The following is an 11,465-nucleotide window of genomic DNA, read 5'->3' on the forward strand; positions in this document are numbered from 1 at the left end:
TATATGTATATGTATATGTATATGTATATGTATACACACACACACACACACACAAGGAGCTCTGGTGGCACAGTGGGTAAGGCATCTGGCTGCTAACCAAGAGGTTGGTGGTTCAAACCACCAGCTGCTCTGCAGGAGAACAATGAAGCAATCTACTTCCATAAAGATTTATAGCCTTGGAAACCCTGGGGGGTTGCTATGAGTCAGAATTGACTCAATGGCAGTAGGTTTGATATAAACATACACACACATATGTGCATGTATGTATAGACAGATAAATAGAGTATAGTCTAACATCATGACTATTCTTCATTGACCACGCATGTGTTGGAGATTTAACAGGTTGAGGGTTAACTAAAGAGCTCAGAAATAATATTTCCACTGGTTTGAGAATTTAAGAATTTGAGAGATACACAGTTTTATCTCAGTGCTGTTCAGTGAAGTTATAAACCTAAAATTCACAACCAAGAGACTGATAAATAAAAAAGAAAAAGGATTTAAAAGAATTAAAAATATTAAATATGATAAAATAAAAATATTCTATACACTGTATTAATTTGAATGTTCAATTGATACCATAATGAAAACACAGTGATCTGCTAACAGGAAGAGACATTTTAAAGAAACTGCTTTAAAATTATTAACAATTAGCTTTTATAACCAGAAATTAAAGTACAAAATACTAAGACATGAATCAACAAAAACATTTCTCTGACTACGCAAAGTAAAAACAGATACTGCCCACTTACCAGTGGTAAATGCTTCACTGCAGCCAGGTACTGCAGCAGCCCTTTAGCATGGTATATCGTAGGATGTAAATCTGGATTCGGACTTTGCCACTGTCTGTTCAAATCCTCTCCACTTAAAGAACAGCGGTGGCTACACATACATAAACACAGAGACAACAGAAAAACATTGATACCAATAAACCTTTACATAAGCTCCTCGTTTGATTTTATGATTCTATTCCATACCTTCAAAAACGTATGGATGGTAGGCTCAACTGAGTATATATTATATTAATTATATTAACGTTTACTGAGCATTTATTTGCTCTGTGCAAGATCTTATGTTACATACATTTAACTGCAGTTAAGTTTTTAGAGTTACAAGTCAAAATTTTGAAGCTCTAAAAAAAATTAATTCTCAATTCTGGGGTTTTATTATATACTTTATAAAATTTATTAATGGTCCTATCTTCCATTTGATTACATAATAGCCATCTGTTGTACAGTAAAGTCTGTGAGAGCTGGAATTCTATGGACTGCCTTGTTTTTCCAGGTCTTGCAAGTTTTCTACCTTTGCTGGGTGCTGTCTTACCACTTTCCTATTGTACTCTATCTGTGGAAAATATTTTGAGTTCTCTTTCTCTGACAGATTTTCACCTTACTCAGGTTCCTACTAGTAGCAACTCTATAGGACACAGTAGAACTGCCTCAAAGAGTTTCCAAAGCTGTAAATCTTTACAGAAGCAGACGGCCTCATCTTTCTCCTGTAGAGCAGCTGGTAGGTTTGAACTGCCTGCCTTTTGGTTAGCAGCTCAGTGTTTAACCATTACACCACCAGAGCCCTTCCATTAAGATTATAGCCAAGAAAATCCTATGGGGCAGTTCTATTCTGTCCTATGGGATGTCACTATGAATCAAAGTCTATTTGACAGCACCCAACAACACTTCAGTCTAAGGTATTTCTTTTGTCAGAAATTATACCTCCTAATATCAGGAAGAGGTTAACAGAGGAGGCTAACCTTCCATGTTAGTGCAAAGCAATCCTTGGAGATTCTAACTCAGGACAAACTAAGATCAGGCAACTGACAAATACGGAGGTATATGTCAAAAACCTTCCTCATATCTTAACATGTGATTTCCTTAAAACAAATGAAGATATATAGGCATTGTATTAAATCATATTCTCATGAATAAATATGGAATTCCTCAAAACATCCTACACTACTGGCTTACCAAATTATTTTCATTTAAAAATGTAACTCAGTAAGAATCTCCCACCAAAAACTTCTTTGTTCTAGAAAAATCACAGGATTTGTTTACCAAATTAACCTGGGTACTATTATTTCAGCAACTTTATATAGGAAAGCCACAATAGTTGATAACATTTCTATTAACTATTTCTTAACTTACTTTCCATTGATGACACCATCTGGATTTAGCATAGGGACAATTTTAAAAATATAGGATTCTCGTAAGCTCTGAGCAGTAGGATTATTACTCATGAGATACTCCAATGTTCCTTTCATAACCCAACTTGCATTAGTTTCTCCAGGATGTACCCGAGCAGATAAGAAAACGTAAGGGCGATTTCCTAAAGTACACATAAAATCTCAAATTAAAATGAACAACTACTAAAAGTTTGTATATCTTACTTTGGGGCTTTTCTACTCAGTTGGAAATTCTGATATAAATTCCTAACAGAATTCATGGTGCACCTACTATATACAAAGCACTGCACTAGGCCTTAAGGAAGAAATAAATACGAAAGCCATGTCCTAAAGGAGCTCATAATATGAATATAACACAATAGATAGTATTTGAGCAGCTACATAATTCACTTCTTTATTTCCCAACGATTAATCTAAATGTAAAATTAGTTCTCTAATATAATGTTGGTTTTCTAAAGAGCAAGTAGTTGGGGAAATTTAAACACAAATTATTTTTTCATAAAATCATGGAGAAAAAAAGAAAAATATAATCTTACCCCTGTCTTATGCCACTATGCTAAGTACAGAGGAAAAAAGAAAAAGTGTTATCTGTTCACAGATTTTCAAAGAAAAATATTTTTCACTATACATTTAGACATACATGTCTACAAAATAGCCACTTAGCTCACCCTCTCTTATCTTCATATATATCAAGTTCTTTCTCGTCCCTGAAAATACCTTCTTATCAAAATTACAACAGTTTTCTTGTTTTTACTATCATAGCTACACATTTGAAGCAATTTTAAAAATACAAATAGCAGGTGGGAAAAGTACCTATTCAGCCTAGCTATCAAAACATTTTATAGATTTTTGTATATTATATTTATAAACAACATTACTTGTCAATATAAAAATTGATGGTATTATATTAGCTTTTAAAACAATGTTGTACTATATTTGGAGATGATTTCTAAGCATAACATTAAGGAATATTAGTATAGAAAAGGGACCGTAGAGATTTTGGAAATGAGGAACTAAGGTCCAGAGCTAGACAGCAACAGGGCTAAGACTGGAACTCAAGTCTTCTGATGCCTACTAAGCATTATTTCCATTACAGAATGTATACATATATATATAAAGAAAAAGAAGTGAGAATTACTAGTATCTTCAGTGAAGAAGACAGACTTACTGAATTGACAGATATGTTCATAATAATTAGACTCTGGCATTGCTGTTATAGTCACCAAGGGGCAGCTGTTTCCAGACAAGGTTTCACACAACACGTCTTTTCGAAAATAGATTTGCTGAGGATTGTGTGCTGATTCCAATTTTTGAAGGTGCATCTTGATAAAAATTTAAAAGCAAAGTATACAATCATTTAAAACCTCGGTATACAGAAATAATGTATCCAGATCTCCACACAACCAGAAGTAGAACAGGTTCATAACCCCTTATCTGATACTCCCAGGGCCAGATGTACTTCAAACATCAATATTTGGGGAATTTGAGAAAGGTGATACAGGGCATATAGGACTAATTATGCAACACCATCAGCAGGATCAGGGGCAGAACCCCGGTATTATTATTACTGCTACAATGAAACATCTGAAGAGTCACCCTAAGGGGAACCAATATTATAAATCAGCTCACATCATTTCAGGTCAGGCTTTGCTGACAAATTACTTATGAAAAAGCTTTTTGTTTTCAAAGCCTTTGGGTTTGCAATTGTGAATAAGTGACTGCAGACCTGCAATGGCAATCTAAATCTGAAGAGAGCAAATTATGTAGCACAAATATTTTTAGTAACTTTTTTCTTGAGTTCAAGATTAATACAGGTTCGTTGTAAAATGTCGGGAAAACACAGAAAGTACAAAACAATTTTTTTAAACACCCATATTTGCACAATACCTAGATTACTGCCAACAAACATAATGTATATGAAACTGGGTTATATGTGAGACTTCTCATAATCTATTTTTATCACTTAACAATTTATACACAAATACATATAAACATATATATTCATAATTATGAATATTAAAGACATTAAATATGTGGGGATCTTTTCAAAGAAAAAAAATAACTTTCAATGGTTTTATTTTACAGTTAAAACCAAAAATAAATAGTCCAATCCCTTACGATATTTACTTGGTTTCCAAACTTTTGCCTGTGTCTAGTCTCATAATCACTATTCACTGAGAGGTCACTATTAGCCAGAAACTGTGGGACTTGGTAATGAACAAATGAAGAGGGGAGCCTAGCCTAATCTGAGCAGTTAAGAAAGGCCTTCTAGGGAAAATGAGATTTAAACTGAGATTCAAAGGATGAGTGGAAAAGAAAGAGAAGACTGCTGCAAGCAGAGAAAAAGTGTATAGGAACGGTGCAATATAAGAAATCATCGGGGCATTTCAGAGACCTGAAAAAGGTTCATTACAACTAGGCCAGACAGAACAACAGTGAGAAATAAAAGAATATGAAGCAGGATGAGATACCTGGTAGACCAGTCTCTCCCAAACATGCTACACACACTTCTGGTAATTGAGATAACTAAGAGATACGTAGATAACATTTTTTAAAATTTAATAGGTATTTGTTTCACTGTGAATTAAAAAAAAAAATCCATGGACACTAACTGCGGTGTAGTAAATTACTTTGTGTGGCTTTTCTACCCATAAGTCTTTGTAAACTCCAAGGTGGGATTTGCTATGAGCAAGTGAGGAGCTCCTGATTGCTGAAGGTGTCCACCTGGAGTATTTCTGTTGGGAGTGGCACAAAACAATGTTCTGGGAGGTGCCCACTCTCTCTCAGGTGCTTAGAGTTCTGATGCTATAATTGGCTAGTTTGACCACCCTGCCGGGCTCAAAAGGAGGCCTCTCTGACTGCTGGTTGAGGAAGACGTGCTGCTGAAAGAGACACTCGCCCCAGAAAGAGACACGTACTGCTGGGAAAGAGGCGCAAGAGACACGCATCGCTGAGTGAGACACCGAGGGACCAGCACTGCTGGGAAAGAGACTGTGAGAGACTGTTGGCTGAGGGACGGTGGGCTGGGAGAGAGACTGAGCGTTTTTCCTGAGCTTGAATTGTAGCCTGGTGCTTCCCTAATAAACTCCATAATCTGTGAGTTCTGTTTGGCCACTGCAGGGAATTATCAAACCCAGAGGAGAGGTGGTGGGTGCTTTGGGAGGAAGGCTTTGAAAGGAAGGCTGGAGGGAGGCAGCATGTCTGGCCTTGCAGTAATAGGCCTTGGGTTACTGCTGGTAATCCTGTCTTCCTCTTGTAGGATTAGAGGAGGTCAGAACATGTGGCCTCCATGTCGTTTTTTTACTAACCTAGTATGAGGATAAATTTTAAAGAGTGAATTATTTTAAAGTTTATTTAAAGACAAGTATTAAATAAATAACAGTTTAAACAGTGTGTGGATATTGTCAAAAATAGCACAAAAATGACTAAATAAATCATGAGAATCTAGATTTTATGCAAAGGTCAAGAGAAACCACTAAGTAGGGGGTGTATATGACTATATTTGCCACTAGCGACCTCCCTGGGTACAACAGGGAACAAAGACTGCAAAAGAGGAAATGGGTTATAAAAAGAATCCTAGGACACCACTTAGAAAGAGGTTGGCAGAAGTCCGGGGAAGAAACAATAGTTGCCAGGAAAAGGTAGTATTAGTGGGACTGAAAGGAAGTAGGAGATTTAAAATAAATTTTAAAAGTAAGCTCAGCAGAGAACAATTACATATAACTATGTAAGCAACAACCTTGAAGATATATTTTTATATACATCTGTAATTAATTTCCTAGGATAAATTACTCAAGATAGAAGTACTAAGTCAATAAGTATAGTTTCTGATGCTATTTTATTCAGCACTGAAATCTACCTGAACATTCTACCCTCACTGTAGATTCTAACCTTATTTAAAATAAAATGATCCTCTGCCTCACTTGGTGTTCTTAGCCTTGGTATCTCTTCTGCTGTAAGAACTCTTTTTCTTTCATTTTCTCCTTTCCCTCATAATTTGGAAGCCTGTTTCCAATCACAGTAGTTCTGATTTCTTTCTTTGTAAAGGGATCTTATCTTCAGGATCTCTGACCATTAGGACAGATGACATTCCATTCTGAGATCTACCATGGTGGGTAATTTAATTACTTGAATTAACCAACAGTTGCAATGTTTTGCTTTACAAAGCAAATATTCAAAAAAATCTCAAAAGAACCCACAGAACAAATTTTATACCCCACAGTCTAAAAAATCTGGGTCTAGGACTCAGAAGTCATGAACTTCCAAGAGAAAAATTCAAAATAAACCCTCATTTTGCTACTCTTTGATTTTCTGTAAGATTTGATGCTTTCAGTTAAACAAGTAGAAATCTCACAAAGCATCGAATCTTAGAAAAACTGAAGATTTCTACAAAAAAGATGAAAAGCTAAATTCATATCACGTTTCTTTAAAATTTCTTTCTATTATGTAAATATAAAGACCCCATTCCCATTTTACCCCCTTTAATGTTTTCAATACTGTTTTCTAGAATCTTCAACACTGTGAACCTTTTTCTTATTTATTAAGATATTTAATTAAAATTAATTTTTCTTCAGTTATCTGACATGTACATGACACAATAATTGTCATAATTTAATTAAATGAGTTCTCACCTGCAAAGTTGAATACGTATACGGATAATGATAAGCAAAGTAGCAAACATCATCTTTATGTGGAAAACTGACAGTGAATGTAATTGTATAGTAAGATTTTCCCTTCTGCCCCCCAGCAGCAACTGAACTTCTTGAGAAGTGATTTCTGCAATAGGAAAGCATAAAATACGTTTATTTTATCCACACACAAAGTCTGATTTTCATTGTTATTTTCATAAAACAGAGCTTAAAGAAAAGAGAAAAGCCACTGTCCATAAAAACTTTAACACTAAGTATCCTACAAAAGTAGACTTGGTAAATAATAAAGCAATTAATTGCTATCAGCCAACTATATTACTTTTCAATTCTGGATTCACTAGTTAAGTGAAACTGACATTTTACACATCAACAAGTTTTAGAACCCTATTATGATATCCAAACACAATACTGGATCTAGGCAATGATCATGAATGGTTGTTCTAACACTAAATGAAAAACTGAGGGACATCTTCATAACAGATCTAGTGATAATACCTGAAACCATTAACCAACTAATATTATAAAAAGAATAAAAAGAACAATAACTAGACATGATGGTAATCAAATCATGATGCAATGATGGAACAGGATTTCACAGCACCACCTATGAAATATTCTTGCCAAAAATCAAACATGAAGTTGATCAAGCTTCTAGATCTAATTACCAATTAATACAAAATCAGAGAGAAGAAATAAGTAACACCACAGGGACCCAATCAGCAAAACCCAAAATAAGAAAAATCCTGCATGACAAATAATTTGGTTTCCTTAACAAATAAAGAGGAAAGAAAAGCAAAGAGAAAAAAGAAGTATGTAAATTAAAAGAAACTTAAGAGACATATCAACCGAAATCAAATGCAATTTGTAGAACTGTGTAGATTTTGTCTGGAACAAATCGATTATAAACAGCTATGAGACAACTAGGGAAGTCTGAAAATTGACTGGATATTTCATCATATTAAGGTATATTCTTAATTTTTCTCAGTTGTGATAATGGTATGATGGCAGAATTTCTTTAAAAAGTGATACATAATAAGTATGGGTAAAAAACTATGTCTAAAAATTGCTTTTGAAAATTCAGTATGGAGGTGAGAGTAACTGAAACAAAGTAACCATCTGATAATTGTTACTCATTATCCTATTCTTTGCTTTTATAAACGTTTAAAAATTGTCGTAATAAATTATTTCAAAAACTACACACTACTTTCTAAATTGTGAAATATCACTGACATATGATGATATAACTCATCTTGTATTATTAAAGCAATGACCTGAAGAAAAACCAAGGACTATAGGTTATTTATTTACTCACACAAATGTTCAAAGTATGCTCAAATGTCATCATTAATTTGACATTATATCTTGAATACAGATTCAATGACAAAATTGATAAGGAAAATATTAAATAAATTCAAGAACTTACCAATTCTCTCCTGTGAAATTTAATCATCTACTTGGAGAAGTATTTATACTACCACATTATAGCTATATGCCTCTTTATAGGCTATAAATATTAAACATACATTATCTCATACACTGGTGGAAGGTAGTTTTATTTCCATTTTTCAGATGAGAAAAACAACCGTCGGAGGACTTAGCTGACATGGAAAGGTAAGAAACAATGCAGATAGTAGATTATAACCTTCTATAAAATTGTTGTTCTTAGGTGCTCAAGTCGGCACCAACTCATAGCAACCCTACGTACAACAGAACAAAACACTGCCCAGTGCCAGCCTCACAATCCCTACTATACTTGAGCCCATCACTGCAGCCACCATGTCAATCTATCTCGTTGAGGGCCTTCTCCTTTTTCGCTGACCCTCCACTTTACCAAGCATGATATCCTTCTACAAGGAATGGTCCCTTCTGACAAAATGACCAAAGTAGAGGAGACGAAGTCTGGCCATTCTCACTTCCAAGGAGCATTCCAGCTGCACTTCATCCAGGGCAGATTTCTTAGTTCTTTTGGTGCAATCCATGGTACTTTCAGTATTTTTCAACAACACCACAACTCAAAAGCATCAACTTTTCTCTGATCTTCCTTGTTCATTGTCCAGCTCTCACATGCATATGAGGTGATTGAAAATACCATGGCTTGGGTTAGGCACACCTTACTTTTCAAGGAGACATCTTTGCTCTTCAGCACTTAAAAGAGGTCTTTTACAGCAGATCTGCCAAGTGCAATACATCATCTGACATCTTGACTGCTGCTTCCATTGGTACTGAGTGTGGAACCAAGTAATATGAAATCTTTAACAATTTCAATCTTTTCTCCATATATTGTGATGCTGCTTATCGGTCCAGTTGTGAGGATTTTTGTTTTCTTTATGTTGTGACGTAATCCATACTGCAGACTGTAGTCTTTAATCTTCATCAGTAAATGCTTCAAGTCATCCTCACTTTCAGCAAGCAAAGTTGTGTTGTCTGAATATCGCAAGTTAACAAGTCTTCCTCCAATCTTGATGCCACATTCTTCTTCATATAATCCAGCTACTAGGACTATTTATTCCACATACAGAATGAACAAGTGTGGTGAGAAGATACAATCCTGATGCACTCCCTTCCTGATTTTAAACCATGCAGTATCCCCTTGCTCTGTTCGAATGACAGCCTCCTGGTCTATGTACAGGTTCCTCATGAGCACAATCAAGTGTTCTGGTATTCCCATTCTTCTCAATGTTATTCATAATTTATTATAATCCATGAATGCTTTTGCATAATCAATAAAACACTAGTAACATCTTTCTGGAATTCTCTGCTTTTGCCAAGATCAATCTGACATCAGCAATGATATTCCTTGTTCCACATCCTCTTCTGAATCCAGATCACAGTTCTGGAAGTTCTCTGTCAATATACTGATGCAGCTGTTTTTGAATTATCTTCAGTAAGATTTTACTTGCATGAGATATTAATGATATTGTTAGATAATTTCCACATTCTGTGTGATCACCTTTCTTTGGAATGGTTACAAATACAGATCTCTTCTTGTCAGTTGGCCAGGTAGCTGTCTTCCAAATCTCTTGGCATAACCAAGTGAGTGCCTCCAGCATGAGATCCACATACTTTTGATTTTTTTTCTCTTGATCTCCCTTTACTGACATCTAATCTTTTTGATGCATTGAACACCAGTGACCAAAAACCAGAGGAATTGTGGGATGACATCAAGAACATCATACATGAAGAGAGCAAAAGGTCATTAAAAAGACAGGAAAGGAAGAAAAGACCAAAATGGATGTCAGAAAAGGCTCTGACACTTGCGCTTGAATGAAGAGTAGCCAAAGCAGATGGAAGAAATGATAAAAAGAACTGAGGAGAAGGTTTCAAAAAGCAGCTCGAGAAGACAAAATCATTTATTATAATGAAATGTGCAAAGACCTGGAGTTAGAAAACCAAAAAGGAAGAACACTCTCGGCATTTCTCAAGCTGAAAGAAGTGAAGAAAAAATTTAAGCCTCAAATTGCAATACTGAAATCAATGTTGAAAGATTCTATGAGCAAAATATGGAATGATGCAGGAAACATCAAAAGAAGATGGAACGAATACACTAAGTCACTGTACCAAAAAGAATTGGTCAATCTTCATCCATTTCAGGAGGTGGCATATGATCAAGAACCAATGGTATTAAAGGAAGAAGTTGAAGCTGCATTGAAGAAATTGGCAAAGAACTAACCTCCAGGAATTGACGGAATATCCACTGAAATGTTTCAACAAATGGATCTCATTCTGGAGGCACTCACTTGGTTAAAAATGACTGGGTAATAGAAGAAATAGTAAATGAAATTTAACAAATGAGAATGAAAACAAAACATACCAATACCTTTGGGACACAGAAAAATGAGTGTTGAGATGTCAATTTATAGCAATATGGACACAGAAAAAAGGAAGAGCCAATATCAACACCTTAAATACATAACTCTACCAAATATGAAAAGACCAGAAAAAAAGCCCAAAGTCACCAGAAGAAAAGAAATGATAAAGATTAGAGCAAAAATAAATAGAAAACAGAGAAACAATAGAAAGAATTCATAAGACTAGAAGTTGGTGCTTTGAAAGAATTAATAAAATTGCCAAATTGCTGGCCAAATTAACAAAGGAAAAGAGGGAGAAGACACAAATAACACAAATAAGAAATGACATGGGTGACACTACAACTGAATCAACTGAAATAGTAACAGAATACTATGAAAAATTATACTCCAATACATTTGAAAACCTAGAAAAATAGACAAATTTCTAGAAACACACTACCTACCTACTTCCAGAGATTTCCTTTCATCTAAGCAACAGACAGGTCTATAAAGTGAATAATAACCCCCATGAGGAACATGCTCCCCAGAACAATCAACCATACAAGACCAAAAGAGGAGATGTGCCCAAAAACAAATTTCAGAAGGCAGGAAAGATGGATGAAGGGAAACAGGGAATCTAGGGCAGAAGTGGGAAGAGTGCTATTACAATGAGAGGACTGCAGCTAATGTCACAAAACAAAAAGTATATAAATTGTTGAATGAGAAACTAATTTGCTCTGTAAACTTTCACCCATACCACAATAACATGTTTAAAAAAAAAAAATACTTGAGACAAGCTTCAAGAATGGATGTATAAATACTAAAACAACAGCAACAAAGGAAATGATAACA

The 11,465-nt window shown here is 35.0% G+C and overlaps 1 protein-coding gene across 1 annotated transcript in view; it reads right to left on the bottom strand.

Moving 5' to 3' along the window:
* AGTPBP1 (ATP/GTP binding carboxypeptidase 1) overlaps positions 1-11,465 on the bottom strand; it is a 220,846-nt gene that overhangs the window by 43,369 nt on the left and 166,012 nt on the right. The window contains 4 exon segments of the mRNA XM_042780650.1: positions 750-879; positions 2,139-2,319; positions 3,345-3,498; positions 6,808-6,952. Of these exon segments, the coding sequence (XP_042636584.1) occupies positions 750-879; positions 2,139-2,319; positions 3,345-3,498; positions 6,808-6,952 (610 nt within the window).

Source organism: Orycteropus afer, unplaced genomic scaffold (genome assembly GCF_000298275.1).
Source record: "Orycteropus afer afer isolate SDZICR_OR568_19922 unplaced genomic scaffold, OryAfe1.0 scaffold00005, whole genome shotgun sequence".
NCBI lineage: Eukaryota > Metazoa > Chordata > Mammalia > Tubulidentata > Orycteropodidae > Orycteropus > Orycteropus afer.